General features: G+C 29.2%; 1 protein-coding gene and 2 pseudogenes across 6 annotated transcripts in view; 2 read left to right on the forward strand and 1 right to left on the reverse strand.

The window, feature by feature from the left end:
• The window catches only part of LOC149894390 (deoxynucleotidyltransferase terminal-interacting protein 1-like), an 83296-nt gene that overhangs the window by 878 nt on the left and 63002 nt on the right, over window positions 1-19416 (reverse strand). For 5 of the 6 annotated variants that reach the window (XM_090079177.1, XM_090079167.1, XM_090079151.1 and 2 more), the window contains exons 7-14: window positions 14429-14530; window positions 7676-7698; window positions 7515-7551; window positions 5951-6009; window positions 854-914; window positions 685-753; window positions 279-337; window positions 90-175 (exon numbers count right to left, since the gene is read on the reverse strand). In XM_090079177.1, coding sequence (XP_089935303.1) covers window positions 90-175; window positions 279-337; window positions 685-753; window positions 854-914; window positions 5951-6009; window positions 7515-7551; window positions 7676-7698; window positions 14429-14530 — 496 coding nt within the window. The remainder of the gene's footprint in view (window positions 1-89; window positions 176-278; window positions 338-684; window positions 754-853; window positions 915-5950; window positions 6010-7514; window positions 7552-7675; window positions 7699-14428; window positions 14531-19416) is intronic. The other variant, XM_090079183.1, reaches the window with a different exon arrangement.
• On the forward strand, window positions 15455-16859 carry LOC149894391 (uncharacterized; annotated as a pseudogene).
• On the forward strand, window positions 16817-18356 carry LOC149894392 (uncharacterized; annotated as a pseudogene).

Below are 19416 nucleotides of genomic sequence, written 5' to 3' on the forward strand. Positions count from 1 at the left end.
CAATAACCGAATGACGTCATTAATGGGATTGATTTAGCGAAGAGAAGACAAATAAGGAATATTTGCATAAGGAAGCCGAAAAATCATACTTCTCATCGCTAGTCGCATCTTCTTCAAAAGAAACTCTGGCACTTTAAAACCTTTAATGTCTTCCGCTTTAATACCCAAATTATCCCTAAAAAAAAAAGTAACAACTAAGAAATAACGTAGAATCAATACAACAAAAAATCTTTTATTGGTTTTAATGCAAAATGAAAGATTTACAAAAATATATTTACTTGTAATCGGGATGACTAGTTGCTAACAAACGAATGTCTTCAGCCAACATAAGGAAAGCCTAAAAAATTATACCGCAGCTACACCAGAGAAATGTCCAAAAAAAGATGAAAAAATGGAATAATTTTATACTGTTCTATGAACAGTTATTTGCTCTTTAATTTTTTTTTATTTGCTAATTAGCTTTTCCGAGACACTGAATTTACTTCTCTTAGATTCAAACATAACAAACATTTGACAAGTTCATTTATTAGCTATAAGTATACTTGCAAATATAGACTTAAATTTTAAATAACCAGGCAAGAGGAGGTACCTGCTTTTGATGGTCCTGAACTAACTAGTATTTTTCACGAATTAAATCATGTAATAAATAATTTTGGCAAAAACAATTTAAGAAACTTAGAAAACCTTTCCTCCTGTTATTGGCATGTGTCCATTTTCATACAACCATTGTTTATCGTCCTGATCTCCTAAATACTGATTTACAAGATAAACACATAAATAACACGTGATAACAACAGATAAATAACACCTGTCAAATGCCGAAACATCTGAAGATTACTTATATAAAGCTTACCTTAAAAAGTTGTGGATGCCTAATATATAATCGACCACGTGCAGATGCGAAACCTAAAATTCTGAAAAGTAAGCTCAAGTTTTAGGTGTCAACAACTTTTATATATAATTTAATGCCTATATTTAAGGTACCCCTTCCCCCTCAATCTGAACAACAAAAACTTTTAAAGATGTAAAAATTACAATTTTAAAGTTTTCATTATTTACTTTTATTGTGTATGAAAATAGTTTATATAAGATGTTTTTTCAAAATATTCATTAGCCTGCGAATATTCTAAATATCTTTTTTGCTTAAAACCCTAAACATAAAGTAAAGAAAAGCTCTTAGCTCCCCTTTGGTTCTTTGTCAATAACCTTAGTACATGATTTTTCAGTAATGGAAAAAGTGAAAAATATATATTTTGTATGATTCAGCAAAATGCTACATTTTAAATTATCATTTAAGTAATGTGGAAAGAAAAAAAAAATTTGATGTTGAGAGTAAAAATAGCAAAATAGAAGATAAATGTTTTGCTCCAGAGTTATGAAGCAAGGAAGCAGAGCAAGCTGTTTTGCTGCCTGATGATGAAAAGATTGTACAACTAAGTTAAATATTTATCTCTGTTGCAATAATTGTGTAATATATCATAAATATATTAAAATATACTATCATAAATATATTAAATATACTAAGTTAAATATTTATCTGTTGCAATAATTGTGTAATATATCATAAATATATTAAAATATACTATCATAAATATATTAAATATACTAAGTTAAATATTTATCTCTGTTGCAATAATTGTGTAATATATCATAAAACTAATACATTTAACTTTTTTATTACATTTTTCAAACTGCTCAAACTGATCCAGTCAAATTTAATCAAAAATAGATCAGTAAAATATAGAATACAAGAGAATTATGTAAAGAGTTATTTTAAAGTTAAAAAATCTTTTTTTTTGACACTTTGTCAAAAAACATCATTCATCTGTTAATATCACCCTTTTCTACTCTCTAACTATTTATCTTAGTTAAATATCAAAGAGGTAATGTTAACTGACAAAATTTAGATTGAACTCAAAAGCACAAAAAGAAGGGTCTGTCTACTAGTACAAAAAGTGTAATGTAATTTACATCTTTGGAACAGTTAAGCGCAGTGGTGTAGGCTATTTCTTATGGAAAGGTGAAGGAAAAATAGTTAAAATAAATAGAGAATGACTCTAGAAGAAAGTCAATATTTTAAAAGCAATTTTTGGAGCTCCTGTATAGAAATGAAGATGAATTATTAAACCTTCTATTTGGGGTTGCTTACCAAAATTACAAAAATGAAATGGATGAAAATACTTGATTATCACCTTAATTACCAAATGTTAAGCTGATAAAGCCTTTGTTACATTAAGTTACATTAAGTTTCTATATGAGTAACAAAAATGTTATTGCTCTATCGAATTACTTTTGATATTGTTTCAGTTTATGTTTTTACAGAAAAAATTTATCAATATTTACAAATTGGATTATATTAATTAAACAATCATGAATTACTGTGACAAATTATTTTTTCATTTTCAGTATGGTAAGTGGCTGGAACTTGTAAGTGTAAAATGAGCACTGTTGTAAAAAATGACCAAAAACTACTTTGAGCTGACCCAAGAAAACTGCTTTGACAGGGTGAAACTACAATGTTTCCTGACTCCAAAAATGTAAAATTTGAAATCTAACTATTTCGTCCAAGAAAATAATTTTGATTTTTAGTTTTTAGTACTTTGCACAATAGGGCGAAATGACAGCTTTTCAAATTTTGCATTTTTACAGCATTCAAAAACTCTTCAAAATAAGCATTTATTACTCCAAAACATAACTGTCTAAAATTCACTTGAATAATAGTTTATTCTGACACAACTGATACAGTTTTTCATTAACAAGATGGAAATAATAAACACTTTCTTAAATAATTCTTTTAGTTATTCTAAGCCAAAACACAAAAACAACCTCTTGATTCTAAACACATAAAGAGCAAATGGTACATAAAATAAATTCTTCTCAATATTTGATTCTTCACAAATGCTTGCTGTTGTAGTCCACAACACATGAAAGAAGCCTCTTTGCATACTCAGGATGATTGCGGTCTCTTTTGTATCTCTGCCAATGTGAGCTGAAATTATGATGCATTGATTCTGTTGCCAGCTCACTAAAGATCCCCAAGGGAGCCCTTTTGATCTCAATGAATTGCTTCACATGGAAAAAAACAGCATGAACTTTTGGAGTCACACTGATGTTCATGATTGCCAAATATGAGTCTCTGAAGCGATCAATTTTTTCAGAAAAGTCATCCTCCAGAACCATACCAAAACATGCTGTCACCACAGACTTAAACTTTCGAAGGGCATCAATGATTCCAAAGATTTGAAAAGCAGACTTGAAGGAGGTCAAGATTGCTGAGAAGCTTGTGACAGGCATTCCCTGCAAACTGCCCACCATGGTATGGTTCTTGTTGAATGTGGAGAGCTGAGGGCCACTTGACAACATTGGGCCAAACTTCTGTCATGGCTTTGTACATGTGATTGACCACACCAAGGAGAAGATGGAGTTCCATTGGTGGTATGAGCTCCAAGATGAGTTTGTTTTCAGAACTAGATAGCAAAGGCTCATGCACTACATTGCCAAAAGATCTTGCCTTTTTGATATCACCACCAGGCTTAGCAAACTCTTGATAACAGGCAACAAGTGAGCCTAGTGTCCTCAAAGATCCTGATTGAGAAAGATGCTTTGATTCTGTGTTGCACCAAGAGCAAGGGTGAGTACTTGCATGGCTCTGAAGGCCACAAAGGATGTTGGCAAGTTTCATGTCGCATGAGACAACAAAGTTGACTTTGTCTAACTTGATTAAAGACAAGATCTGCCTCACATTTTCAAAGTTTTCTGGTAGTCCTTCTGATAAAGCCACAAGCATTTGACGCTTTACACTACTGTCTTTGGCAGTCCTCTGAGTTAAAAGTTTTTTCCGTGGTGGTGACCTTGAATCACAGTGAGAATCCAACTCCATGATGCCAAGAGAAACTTTCAGAAATCCTCCACCTCCATCAATTCCCAACTTGACAATATGATTCTGGAAAACTCTTCGAGAAAGCAGGACTTCATTCAAAAGCTCGGCAAGATCCTTGCAATGCACAACCACAAAGTCAGTGGAGTTACTCTCTGATAAAACTTGGATGCTGGTTTGAGTAAAAAACTCAGACAACTGTTTGCCAATGGCTTCAAACTTAGCTAGAAAACTAGTCTCCACAATCTTGGTGTCACTGACTCTGTTGATGGTTGATGCCAATTTCTTCATGCCAAGGTTGGACAGTCCTGTGTTTAGCTGAACTTGTACAAGATCTTCAGTTTTGATGCTGGGTTCAGGAAAAAGAGCTCTTGCACTTGAGCTTCCTAAAAATGAAATTATATTAACACTTTTTGTAATTTTAAGTTTTAAAATTAAAGGTATTCCCTCTGAACCTGCCATCTTTATATGTATATATAAAAGTATCACCTGTTTTAACTCTAAGTGGTGGGCCGCCTTTAGGATGCGATATTTTGGCAGTACCACCAGGTGTGGAAGGTTTAGTAGAGATGACTTGAGTAGCTATTTGCTCTGCAGCGAGTGGATCAGCTGTAGCTAGCTGCTTGAGATTCTCTCTAAAAGTGAATGGAGTGCACTGATGTGGCAGACCTCTTCCAACTAGACTCAAACAATCACCACATCTTTGAGGGGTACAATCTTCCACAGGTTTAGAATAGTCCACTGGGCTCTTCTCATTCAACTTCAATTGTCCAACTTGACAAATAAGACAGTTGCAACCTTGATCTCTTGTTGGTGGTCTAATTTTTATAGATGAGAAAGGAAACAAAGGTGGCAGGTTAACATCTTTTCCTTCATCTTTTCTCCGAAGAATTGTTCGACATGAGTCACAAATGCCTCTTGGCACTCTGGTATCAGTCAAATCAAGACTTGTATGGTAATGCTTGAGGATCTTTTCAACAAGGAACTGTGTCAACTCTCGAGAGCACTTCTTCAGACACAAGACACAGACAGATTTCCGACAATCTTCATGATTTTTTGAAAAATTTGGCATTTTGAAATTTTTCTCACACAACTGATAAGTGAAACACTTTAAATAAACATGTTCACTGCCAATTCCCGGAATTTTTAGCTTGTTTACAATTTTGATGCAAAACTTAAAACAAACATGTTCATGCCTATTCCCGGAATTTTTAGCTTATTTACAATTTTGATGCAACAAAATGTTTATAATATAGTTCAACCATGAAATTGTAGGTAAAATTTTATCTTCTGAGTTAAAATAAATACAAATTATACTTGCTATATAGACTGTTATGTTTTAGAGTAATAAATGCTAATTTTGGAGAGTTTTTGAATGCTGTAAAAATGCAAAATTTGAAAAGCTGTCATTTTGCCCTATTGTGCAAAGTACTAAAAACTAAAAATCAAAATTATTTTCTCGGACGAAATAGTTAGATTTCAAATTTTACATTTTTGGAGTCAGGAAACATTGTAGTTTCACCCTGTCAAAGCGGTTTTCTCGGGTCAGCTCAAAGTAGTTTTTGGTCATTTTTTACAACAGTGTGAGAAGCAAATATACTTGATGATAAATATGAAATTCAAGATGACAACTAGTCTTCTTATACATTCATGGAAACTAGTTATAGAAAGCAGTGCAAAGATGGTTTCGAATATCTGTTCTTGCAAATGAAGCCACTTTTACTTCAACAAATATGCTAAAGATAAAATAGGGAAAATATTTATCATAGAGTATAAGCTATGATGCTATTAATGTTGGAATGCTATTTTTTTAAATAAATTCAAACACATAATGAAACAACAAAAAACTTTATTTGAGAAAAACTTTTGCATGGTCTAAATCAAAGCATAATATTGTAATAAATCAAGTGAATATTGAAACCTCATTTAAAGTAAAATTTGATCAAATAAAGAAATTGTTTATAAAAGATTTAAAAAAAAACATTTTTTTTTGTTAATATTTTTTTCTTATTAAAAGACAACAGGAATTTTTCACTTATGAGTTTAGAAAATTAGAAGAGCAAAAAGATCTACTTGTTGGCTTTAACACCCATAATAACTTCTGTTCCTTCTTCCAATCTTGATTCCTCCCACTAAAAATTAGAGTCACAATACTTTAAAGGAAAAAATTTAAATTGACAATCTTTTCAATGAATTTTTATTTGAAAAATGAGTTATTTTTTTGCATTTTTTTTGGACAAAAAGTGGAATTATTGGCAGCTAAATGTGTCAAAAAAAGTCATTTTAAATTTCAAAGAGAATTTAATTTGTAATCAAATTTAAATGTGGAGAAAAAGATGTAATTTTTATAATGAAATTTTTTAACATTGCTAAACTTATAATAACTTGTGTTTTATTGTTGGAGTTGCTTAAAAATATCATTTTTATATTTCTCCTATTTTTAACATTCAAAAACTCAAGTAGTTAAAACAAGCAGCATTTAGGTCAATATAAAACATAAAAAAATATTTTATATAATAATTAAGGTTAATAGAAAAATATTTGCAGTTTATGCCCTTTGAAATCTCAGTTTTCTCAGCTCACAATAAATAGTAACAAGTGCCGTTAGAAATTTATTTACTCTGTGCAAAATTAAGCAGTTCTTGAGTATATAGCTTGATAACATAAACCTCAAAATGTTTCTTTGGGTGCATTTAGGTTGCTAAAGACCTCCCCTAAATGTGATTGTCAATAGACTTAAACATGAGTCTGTTAGCAAGATTTTAACTGAGAATGGCGGAAGAGGTGAAGCTTCACAATTCTATTCATTAACTATTCAGAGGGTTTGTCAGGTGGCCTGAAGCCATATAACAGAATCATCTTATTTCCAGCATCAGTTTTGCTGTATTTTATTGATTTTTTGATAATAATTTTATGCAATGATAGTTTGACCAAATTTTTTTTTTTTGATTAATATTTGGTTGTTTTTTATTCCTGATCAAAAAGCGTTTTCTGTTGTCATAAAAGATCTACTTTTTATTACTCACTACAAAATAATTTAAAAATGGATCGTTTTTGTGTGTTTAAAAGAAAGCAAAGTACTTTTTGGTTTTCATTCAGTTTGTGCAGCACCAATTCATTATATTTTAATTTTTCTAGCTGTTTTAAATATAGTAGAACTGTTTAATAATTGATGCTTAACTAATGTGCAAGTTTTTGTCAACTATTGCATGTTGTTTTGGTTCAATAAACATCTCCATTTTGTTGTTATCAACAAAAAGACTACAACTTTTATCTTCAAAACTTTATTTACAAGGATAAAAAACATGGAGTCACTTTATTCTATCATACATTCTTAAACAGTACCCAAACCAACAGCAATATTTATCTTTCACCAATTTTTCCTTGTGCTTTCCAACTTGTTTATAAGAGTTAATTACTTTTAATAATTTCTTTTCATTTTAAATCTTATGAAGAAAAAGCAATAAAAAAATCTAACTTTATTTTTCCAAAAACATTAAAAAATGTAGTAAAACATTTAATTTGATTGATGGTTTTACAATGTGATGGGCAAAAGCTAACACAAATAATCTTACTACATATCATTAAGACCACTAAAAACCTTTCACATAAAATAAATAAATAAACTTTTGCTCACCAATGGATAATCAAAGTTATCTTTTACTCTTATTTCCCTAAAGAAAAAAAAAATTTTTCTATTATTCTTAGATAGTTTAAAGAAATAAGTAAATAATTAATAAATCAAATATAATTCATATCAAGAAAGTTTTTCTACTTTGAATGGCAAATAAATACAACCTGTCTTCACGCTTTGGTTTGCTCTGAAAAATCAAAAAACATTCCTCATTATAAATTTAATTGTGCAATTATTACAATAAAATTTAAAAACATGATGTAGTGCATGATATATCTATAAATCTTTTTATTCATATCACAGTGTATTTATACATATCTTTACATTTTTTATTCATATCACAGTGTCTATAATTGGCTTATTTCACTGAAATTTGTTAATAACATTTGACTGGAATATGCTATTGGGTTGATTGAAGATTTTTTAGAGAGCTATGAATGAGGCAACAAAATAAAGTTAAAAAAACAATACATTTTGTCTACACCAAAGTTATGTGTGAAAATATACAAAATTTCATTATTTTTTAGGATTTAAAAATTCAGTTAAATTCTGGTAACTTGAACACTGGTTAATACAGACTTATCATTTTGAACTGTTTTCTTTGGTCTCTTGAAAATGTTTAACTAATTTCTAATAAAATTTCCAGGTTAAGTCACACCCTCGATAACTCAAACTTTGTTAAGTCAAAAAATTTTTTCAAATAACTTGAACTTTTCATAGATCTAAGCAGCTTTTAAATGCAATTTTAAAACCAAATTATTAAGACATTGTATTGCTTATTTTTTTATGAATGTTTTCTTTTGAGTGTTAGCATGAACACTTCCTTTTTTTAACTCAAAGTTTGCAACATGGTAACGATTGCAACTAAGTGAAAGTTGAATACAAAAGCTGTTAAAACCAAATAAAATACACTGAAGGGAGTTTTAGATGGCATTCCTGATTCAAAGGTTACTTTAAATTATGAGATACCAAAAAAGACCTTATCCACCTGGTTGAGAAACAAGGAAAAAATCTTTGGTGTTGTGAACAAAGGAAACAACCAAAAACATCAGCATTTTTCGAGGAAAGGGTCATTTAAAAATTTTGATCCAACCATTTTCAAATGGCTTCTGATCATTTTTAGCAAAGATGTCACTATTTATGCATTAATTCTCAAAACTAAAGCCCTGGAATTTTCCACAAAAACAAATGTTGATGATTTTCATGCTTTAGATGGTTGATTAGAAACAATTTAACATACCATTTACAACAGTTTCTGCTGAAGCCAATGTGTGCACAAGTAGAATAGTAGCACCATAGGATAAAACCAAGTTAATAACCATTTTTCAAAAGATAAGCTGAACCAATTTTATAATGCTGACTAATTTGGCATGATTTATTGGCTCCAACCAAATAAATCTTTAAAAATTAAAAATGTGATGGAGATAAAAACAGCAAGCTACGTTTGACAAGATTGGCATCCACTAATGCAATTGGAGAAAAATTGCCAATATTTTGTCATTGACAAAGCCAAATTGCCCAGATACTTCAAAAATGTAAAGCACTTTCCCTGCCATTATCACAGCCAGAAGAAGAGTTGGATGAATGACACACTATTTGAGGAATGGGTTTGTAAAACTGATTGGAAGTTTACAAAGGATGAAAAATTGTTTTATTAGTTGATAATTGTCTATCCAAACACTACCTTAAATCTCCAACCGATAGACCAGGGTGTGATTAGGACACATAAAGCTGATTAGAGAACATTGTCTGTTCAAAAATTGATAGATTCAATAGAGAAAAAAGCCTCTACCGGAATTCTCTATATTGGATGCTATGAAAATGCTTGATATTGGTTGGGGGAAGGTGAAACCCGAAACTATTTTCAACTATTTCACTAAAGCTGGAATTTCAGAAAATAAGTATGCTGACACTTAGCTAGATGCAGATGATCCCTTTAAGGATCTTAAGAACCAATTTGAAGCCTTTCAGTTCACACCTTGTGTTCTTTCCTAAAGGAACTATGGCAAAAGATGTAGTGACAATGGATGATTTTGCCAATACTACCAAGCAGATAATAAACAATGAAGAGGCGAAAATAATTAAACATATTAGAGAAAGAAAATTTTAAGACTGAAGAAGATGAAAATAGTGATGTAGTTTTTTTTCCCATACTTTTTTTATTATCAAAATGGTGTTATTATTTTAGAATAAACCAAAGGAAAAAATGATTTAACATAAACTAATATCTCATATCTTCTAAAGTTCGACTGAAGGGAACTTTGCTTGTTTCAAACATTTGTTTCCTGGTAAGTCAAACCATTTTTCTTAATCCCTTAATGGTTCAACTTACCAGGATTTAACTGTATTAGCTTTCTTTCACTGGTATAATTTACGAAACATCTAGAAACTTATAGTTTTGATAATATTATTTAAAAACAATTTATTAACTAAACAAACATATACAGTGTCCGACAAAAAAAAAGCTTAGATAGACATGCAAGAGAACTCAACTAAATTTCTACAACTGATACAGAAAAAAATAAACAAAAAGTTTTTATTTGGTGCATTGATTCTTAGATAGAAAAAAAACAAGAAAAAAATGACGAAAATTTGAGAATTTTTATTGAAATAACGAAACAGACCAAACTAATACTTTGTGGTAAAGCCAAGGCTTTTGATCACTGCCTTGCACCGACAAGGCATACTCTCAACAAGTGATTGTAAGAGTTCCCCAGAAATGTTCTTCCATTGATTTTGAAGAATTTGAAACAACTCTTCATTTTTTGGAGCTCTTGTCTTGATTCTATGATTCAATATACTCCAGAGATTCTCGATAGGGTTCAGATCAGGACTTTGAGCTGGCCAAGAAAGAACCACTAATTTTTTGTTCTTCAAATTATTTTTCACATTGTTTGCCGTATGTTTCGGGTCATTATCTTGCTGAAAGACCCAACTTTTATCTTAAAAGAGCTCATTTGCACTAGGTATCAGTTGATGAATTAAGATTTGTTTGTAAATTTTACTGTCCATAATACCAGAAATTTTATATAAACGACCAACACCTGATGAAGTAAAACACCCCCATACTTTCACTTTTTTATCGTGCTTTACTGTTGGCTGTGTTACTAATGGATTGTAACATTCATTATGTAACTGCCAAACATGCGACTGTCCACTAAAGCGCAAACAAAATGGTGACTCATCACTCTATAAAACATTTTTCCATTGTTCGATTGTCCAATTCTGATATTGCTTTGCCCATTGAAGTCTTTTTTTCCGGTTACTTTCAGAAATAAATGGTTTTTTGACGCTCCAGTAAGATTTAAATTTCCCAATAGAATGGATCCTTCAAAGAACCGTCTGTTTGTCAACATCCAGTTTAAAATTTCTCTTTATTTCAGCCGCTGTTATCTTTCTATTCTTTCAAACCTCTCTTATAATTAATCTGTCCTCTCTGGCAGTTGTTTTACGCCTTCTTCCACTCCCTTCTTTGCGTTTAAAACTTCCCGTCAAATAATACTTGAACAAAAATCTTCGAATTGTAGTGCACCATTGATTCAATTTTTTTCCAATTTCATGGTCAGTGTATCCACTTTCATGCCATGCCACATTTTGGCCCTTTTCAAACTCAGTGAGCTGTTTTCTAATCTTTTTTTTGAGTTGTCTGGCGCATTGTTCAACTTCAGTGCTTTGATAGAAAAAGCGACAATTGAAGCAAAAAAATAATTAAAGATTTACGTTTTTGCTCACAATAAATTTTTTTTTTCACAACTCGCCAAAAATTTATCCGGAATTCGACATGTCAAGCTCTTATTGACAAATAATAAATTGACGTAAACATGTGGTTGTAGTTTGCCCAAAGATATTTCTAGAATATTAAAGATACACTATTGAAATGAATTAACTCTTCCTGAAATAGTATTAAAAAATATATATATTGTAAAGAATATTTGATTGTCATTCTTTTTTGTTGTAATTTTTTGAGAGTTTGTCTAAGCTTTTTTTTTGTCGGACACTGTATTACAAAAAAGAAGTGTTAAAATAGGTTAAAAGTTTAACATGCATATTTCAAAATAAAGTATTGTCTTCAAATAAAATATCATTTGTTGCCGTATCTATAAAAAAAGTTCTCTTTTGACACAATAAACACAATACTTTTGACACAATACTTTTCACAATAAACCAGATGATATTCACATCCAATTAAGGGTACCTATCAAATTACTAGTGTGGAAGTTTTTTTTTTAAGGAATTTTGTCCAATTAGATTTTAAAATTTTGCCACTTCCTTTTAACTCTGATTCTTAAAGATTGACTAAACTATATTCATCTATATCTAATATGACTGAGCAAAAAGTTTGTGAAGCAATTCAAGTAAATTCTTTCTTGTAATATGAGGATATTCACCAATTTAGAATAAGTAAACATCTGCATCTACTCCAAATTGATTTTTGTTTTTTAAAAAAATATTTGATTAATAACTGAGAACATCTTTCCAAATCTCTAATATTTTGAATGATATTAAACAAGTAGCTATGCTATAAATAGATTCCTGTTAGATTTCTTGTGAAGTAGTTCACATGGTGTCTCATGCTTAGCAATTAACTGTATATAATGGTGAATGTATACAAAACTTTTACATTTGCATAAATTGCTTTTGGCTTTTTTATTTTTCTTTGGGAATAAAAATTTCAAATAACTGATAATCAGTGAGTACTATTATTATTAACTAAAACCTTTAGATAAAAGAAATTTAAATAAATTTAAGAGAAAAGAAAAAAAATTTAAGAAAAATTTTCTATCCAGACAAAAACATTTAAACAAAAATGGAAAAAAGTATTCTGGTAAAAGTAACAAAGCCAGATGTTTTCATTCAAAATACATTATTTTTATGAAATATATGTAATCTTCAGATACATAATATTCTATCTTTTAGGGTTAGGACTATTGTAATTGTAATGAAAACAATAACAGTAATAACAATTATTGTTATTGTATTAACTTAATTTAGAAACAATAACAATACTTGTGATTTACAACTATTGTAATTCTGTAATACAATAACAATAAATATTGTATTGCAATTAATCTTTATAAAACAATAACAATATCTGAAAAAAAAGTGTATTGTAATGACCCACTACAATAACAATAAATATTGTATTGTAATTCGTCTTTGTAATACAATAACAATACATTGTTATTGTAATAAAAAAAATTATTTTATTGTCAAAATTTAATAAATGTTTTAATAGTCCAGTAGCTGACTACATACCCTTGTACCCTTGAAATAGGGTACAACTAATATTTAATGATTAATTCTATTTTACTGAAACATAATGGGAGGGGGAAGGGGTGCCAGAATGGTAAATTGGGTAACTTTAAATAGTAAGGCTATCATCAGACAGGCAATATTTTGCAGCCATTTAGAGCTTAGAAATACATTACAAGATAGGTGATGCGAAATCTAAATATGATCCGAAGGTGATCAAGATTAATACTAATTGCGTATTATATTATATTTTGAAGATCAACACCGCATTTGTTACTTTTTAATCAACATATATAAAATAATGTTTTTACCCTATTTATACAATTTTAATCGGTTAAAAAGAGATAACTTGGCTTTTTAATGATCATCATAAATGTGCTATATATGGCACACTCATGGTAATTTGTCACCACAACCACGCATAATTATAGGATCGGCATGTCCAAGTTACAAAAATAATTTTAACATAAACTTTTTCTAATCAAAATATGTAAAAAATAAAATTTGCAATATATTTCAAATCCGTAAATAAAAAATAGCAAAAATAATAGTAAGTTTGTCAGAGATGAATATAAATACGTTAAAATATGTTAGCTTTCCTACTTTAATGTAATGTAATACACTACAATAGTTATTGTTATTGTTTTCATCAAAACAATACAATAGCTATTGTAATTTTAATTCATTAAAACAAAACAATACAATAGTTCTTGAATTTTATTGTATTGTTAGAAAAAAAACAATAAAATACTTATTGTAATTGTTTTTCATCACAGCAATACAATACCAAAATAAAATTTTTTTATTGTTTCTGTAATATTACAATACAATATTATTGTATTGTAATATGCAATTGTATTTAATTTTTACAATTACAATTACAATAGTCCCAACCCTACTATCTTTCATATCTTTTTATTCACAATTATAATTTAGAAAAGTCCTCATCTTTGAATTAGCAAATTTTGAAAATAAAATGTGTAATTATGTGAAATAATTGTCTAAAGAATTAAAAAAAGTAATTTACTACTACTCCCTAAAAAAAGTAATTTACTACTACTCCCTGTTTTTCATTTACTTATTTATTGAGAAAGACTAAGTTGGCCTACTTTAGTTTAAAACCATCTTATAGTCTTTTGCATAGCAACTTTTAAATGTTTACTACTTTTGCACTTCTGAGATATTTTATTTGATAGAATAAAGAATTTAGTGAAAAGCAGTAAAAATTAGGTAATTCAAAACAGATTTTGATCCAAATATTATCAAAAAAAGAATTTTTTGTATCATTTTTACAAACAAACAACTGATATTTATCAGCTGCAGCTTATTCAATTTTATACTGACAATAATAAAATTATCCAAGTGATCTTAACTACACTTTTTGCATCAATTCAAAAAATCACATTCAAAAATCATTTAACCATAACTTCTGAAATCATTCAAGCATAACTTCTGAAAAAGTTGTGCTTTTGACAATTTTTTAATGAGTTGGAAAGTTATTTAGCTTTAAGGAACAACTAACTTTAGAGCAATTTTATAGCATTAATTTTTGAGGGTCTTAGCATTTACAAGTTACAAATAACTTTTTATCATTTTTTTTTTCAACATAGTTTAAGTTTAAACTTTTATTATTAGTAACAAGTAAGCAAAAAAAAACTCACTACCTTCTTGATTATAACACTGCGAGGAGGTGTTAAAACCCCTTCTTCCTTCTTAACATTGCTTCCTTCTTTCAAATCACTATGAACTTTAAATAAAGTTTTTGCCTGCAATGAATGATGAGATTTCATACTTTTGAGCAAAACCAAGGTAATAACTTTTTTATCTTTAAAATCAGAATTAAAGTGAACTAAAAATGTTTTACAGATTCAAACCTACATAAATAAAATACAATAGGAACTGTGTGTCAAATGCTTTAGGGTAATTCCATATGAAATCATCCAAAAAAAAACATTTTCGACACCCTTACGTCTCAGAATTTGTTCATTTTTACCTCACTTGCAGTCCATATAATTATTGACTTGTAAATTCATGATTTTTGGAGGTAAAATGAAGGCTGTGGCCCAAAATCCCAAATAAAAAGTTTAATTGTATATCATTATTTTATCTTAGGTCTACTGAAAAAAATTAGATTGATCAATTGTCTCTCTAATACTTGATCAAAATTTGCGTTTAAAAATTGTGTCTTTATAGAAAAATTTAAATTTTGTAACGAAAGCACATGAAATGTTTTTGAAACATTTATTTGAATAAAATGCCAAATAGTGTTATTTATTGACTAGTTTAGGACATTTATAGTCATAGGCCAAGTAAGGGCCAAGTAAGGGCCAAGGAGTCTCTGACCAATTGTGCTTTGCCCCCCCCCCCCCCTCAATCTCCCTGGATTTTTTTTTTTTTTTTAAATGCGTTAAATGATATATCAATAAATAATTATTAAAATTTAATTTAAAAACTTTTTTATAAAATTTTTTTTTTTTAGTTTAAGTTTCAGAAACAAATTTTTTTTCATTATTTCAATTCAAATCAGTGAATGCTTACCTCTTATTATATCGAGAATAAGCAAATGTTTTGTTTTGCTCTTTTCAAATGTTGTTCTTTCCTTGTTTGTATTTTTTTAAAGAATGATTGTGAATTTTATTGTTTTTGTATTTTTTTAGCAGGTAATTTTATAAGTAATAAAAATATTTAATATGGAGAAATGTGACATTGGAAAAAGTCTTAAAATTCATTGCCACAAAACTGGATTTTCTAGAAAACAACATTTTTGTTCAATTCAAAGAACTTTCTTGTGAAAAACAAGAAGTAATAATATGGCGAGCAAAATTAAAAGAAAAATATTGTTCAATAAGAGTTATATGTTGCTATCATGAGCAATTCTATGGAAAATATTTTGAGAGAAAAATTACAAAGTGTTGCAATCCTTTTGGAACACACATGGAAAGTAAAAAAATTGCTATAAAAGGTAATCTAAAGTTAATTACAACAGAATTTACATGGAAATTAAAATAAAAGAAAAACATTTTATTATTTATAAAAATTTTTATATTTTCAATTATTTTAAAAACTTAAAACTAAATTTGTTTCTTAGGTAATATAAAGATTTCCCTAGACTTGGCGAAATTTTTGCAACAAAATAATGTTTATGTAACCCCAGGTTGGAAATTGTGCAGTAAATGTTACAAAAAAGCAGTAGAAACAGATGGAGATTTAAATTCACAGGAGGAATGGGAATCAAAAAGTGAAAAAAAGATTAAGTTAGATACCACTATAGAATTGCTTGGAATTTCAACAGTAAAACTAAAAAGTCTTTCAAAACACAGCAAATTGCCTGCAGCAAAACAAAAGTTTGAGAACACTATTGACAGAGTTGCAAAAATGGTCTCATTAGCATATAACATTAAAGAAACTTCTTTAACAACAGAAATAAAAAGCCCCATTTCAAACAACAACATTAACAATGACCATGATCTAGACATTTTAATGTATGAAATAAAAAAAAAAATTTCAGGGACTGACTCCTATCGCCATAAGGTGCAAATGTTAACACTCGCACCAAAATCATGGACATGTAAAAAGATATCAAGCTACTTTGAAGTGTCTGAGTATCTTGTTCGAACTGCGAGAAAAGTTAAAAATGAGCATGGAATTCTATCATTGCCCAAAAAAAAAAAGGAAACCCACTTTCACCAGAAACAGTTAATTTAGTGATTAACTTTTATCAAAGTGATGAATTTTCGAGAATGATGCCAAGAAAAAAAGATTTTGTTAGTGTTAGGAAAAACCAACATGTTCAAAAAAGATTATTGCTACTCAATCTTAATGAACTACATGTTGTATTTAAAAAAGACTACCCTAACATCAAAGTCAGTTTGTCAAAGTTTTGTACTCTTAAACCTAAATGGTGCATTACAACTAATACGTCAGGTACTCATAATATATGTGTATGCATACATCACCAAAATACAAAACTTCTCATCGATGCAATTTGGTGGAATTAAAGTTATAAAGATTTTATGGCATTGATTGTTTGTTTGCTTGAAAATGCAGAATGTATGTTGCATCGATGTAACCAATGCCCTGGTATTGAAGCATTAAAAAGTTTTTTAGTGCAGGAGTTTATGGACCATGAGCTCGAAGAAGATGTAGCATTCAAGCAATGGCAGAGTACCGATCGTACAACACTACTATTACAATCATTGCCAATAGATGAATATAATGATTTATTATGTGACAGCATTGACAACCTTACTACTCATTCATATATGAGCCGCTCAGAAGCCAATGCGGTTAAGTCCATTTTTTGATATATACTGATTTTTGGAAATTTTGATGAAACAAATAATAATCTTCTTAGTTATTAAAGGATTTACTCGTTGGTTACTTTATACACTTTTCTAATTAAATCAATAAACCAAGAATTTTAAAAACTAATGTATCAAAAAACATTAATTTTCTCAATTTTTGTGTTTTGGACTTAACCGCATTGGCTTCTGAGCGGCTCATATTGCAAAAACACAAAGTAGATACTAGAAAAACTGTAAAGAAAATCTTAACCAAAACGAATGCTTAATTTTAGCAGATTTTGCTGAAAGTTATCAATATGTTGTTCAGGATGAGGTTCAAAGTTATCACTGGAGTAAAAGTCAATGTTCACTTTTTACAATTGTACTTTATTTTATAGAGAAAAAAGTTCTCGAACACAAATCTTTTTGTTACCTTTCAGAAGATGTTAATCATGACACAGGATTTATTTACAAGACTTAGGAAGATATAACTAGATATATCAAAGAAAATCTACCTGATGTATTAAGTGTGAAGTACTTTTCCGATGGTTGTGCAGCACAATTTAAAAATTTTAAAAACTTTATCAATCTTTGTCATCACAGTAAAGACTTTAATTTAAACGCTGAATGGGTTTTTTTTGCTACCAGTCATGGTAAATCCCCCTGTGATGGTATTGGTGGGACTGTTAAAAGAGTAGTATGCCAAGAAAGTCTAAAACAAATAACTACTGGGCAGATTTTAGATGTTAATTTAATGTACTGCTTTTGTAAAGCCAAGATAAATGGATTTTGTTTTAAATTATTTTCTAAAGATGAAATCGACCAAACACGAGCACAATTAGAAAAAAGATATTTAGGTGGAAGAACAGTTCCTGGCACAAGGATGTATCATCATTTTATTCCAATTGCTTCAAACATTATAAGTTATAAAAAAACAAGTATTGATACATGTATTGAAATATTTGATATCATTCCAAAAAGCCAACATAATAAAGAGATTTCATTAAACATTAAAAAAATGGATTATATTGCATGTTTTTATGACGGATTTTGGTGGGTAGGGATTGCTTAAGATGTAAGTGAGCTTGATATTAAAGTCAGATTTATGCATCCACATGGACCAAGTAAAAACTTCTTTTGGCCAATGAGAAATGACGAGTGTTGGGTGCTTAATTCTGAAGTTATATGTCTAATTTCTACACCCACAACAATATCAGGTCGTACGTACAATATATCTGATTTAGATTTAGAGAATATAAGCAGTTGATTACAAAAAAAATTAAATACATTTAAAATAATTTTGTTGTAATTTTATTTACCTATTTTGCATTTAGAATTTCTCTTTCTTTTTTTCTTTTTTTTCAAATCCTTGGATGGAAGCCTGAGAAGGGTTTAAATAAATCCCACTGTCCACCTTATTATGTCAATGACTATATTAGTATTAATACCATAAGATATTGATTGTTAAATAATACCATAAAGATATTGATTGTTAAAATGTTTTAAAAAACATTTTAATATTTTTGGTTTCAAAATTTATGATTTTCAAAACCGTGAAAAGATCTTAGTTTTGAGTGCTTACTTTGAAATAAGAGGTAAATAATGAAAAAAAATTATTTCTGAAACTTAAACTAAAAAAAAAAATTTTTATAAAAAAGTTTTAAATTAAATTTTAATAATTATTTATTGATATATCATTTCACGCATTTAAAAAAAAAAAAAAAAATCCAGGGAGATTGGGGGAGGGGGGGCAAAGCACAATTGGTCAGAGACTCCTTGGCCCTTACTTGGCCTATGACTATAAATGTCCTAAACTAGTCAATAAATAACACTATTTGGCATTTTATTCAAATAAATGTTTCAAAAACATTTCATGTGCTTTCGTTACAAAATTTAAATTTTTCTATAAAGACACAATTTTTAAACGCAAATTTTGATCAAGTATTAGAGAGACAATTGATCAATCTAATTTTTTTCAGTAGACCTAAGATAAAATAATGATATACAATTAAACTTTTTATTTGGGATTTTGGGCCACAGCCTTCATTTTACCTCCAAAAATCATGAATTTACAAGTCAATAAATTTGAATAAAATTGGATAAACGAGGCATTTCCTGAGACAATCGAGTCTTGAGAGTGCTCTTTTTGGATTCTGCAAGTTAAAATCTATTGGGGTACCAAATTTTAGGAAATTTCCCCAAGCCATTATGAAGATACTATATGTCAAAGTTGCTTTGTACTTGCTTCAGATAATCACTAAAATGCCGAGTCAGCATTATTTTAACTGATGATATCTCTGGAACCCATGTGTATCTTTAACTAAAATTTTCGAAGTTATTATTTTTTTAACATGGACTGCAAGTGAGGT

Source organism: Hydra viridissima, unplaced genomic scaffold (assembly GCF_058129835.1).
Source record: "Hydra viridissima isolate aposymbiotic clone 2 unplaced genomic scaffold, HvirCarnegie_v1 scaffold_1, whole genome shotgun sequence".
Classification (NCBI taxonomy): Eukaryota; Metazoa; Cnidaria; class Hydrozoa; order Anthoathecata; family Hydridae; genus Hydra; species Hydra viridissima.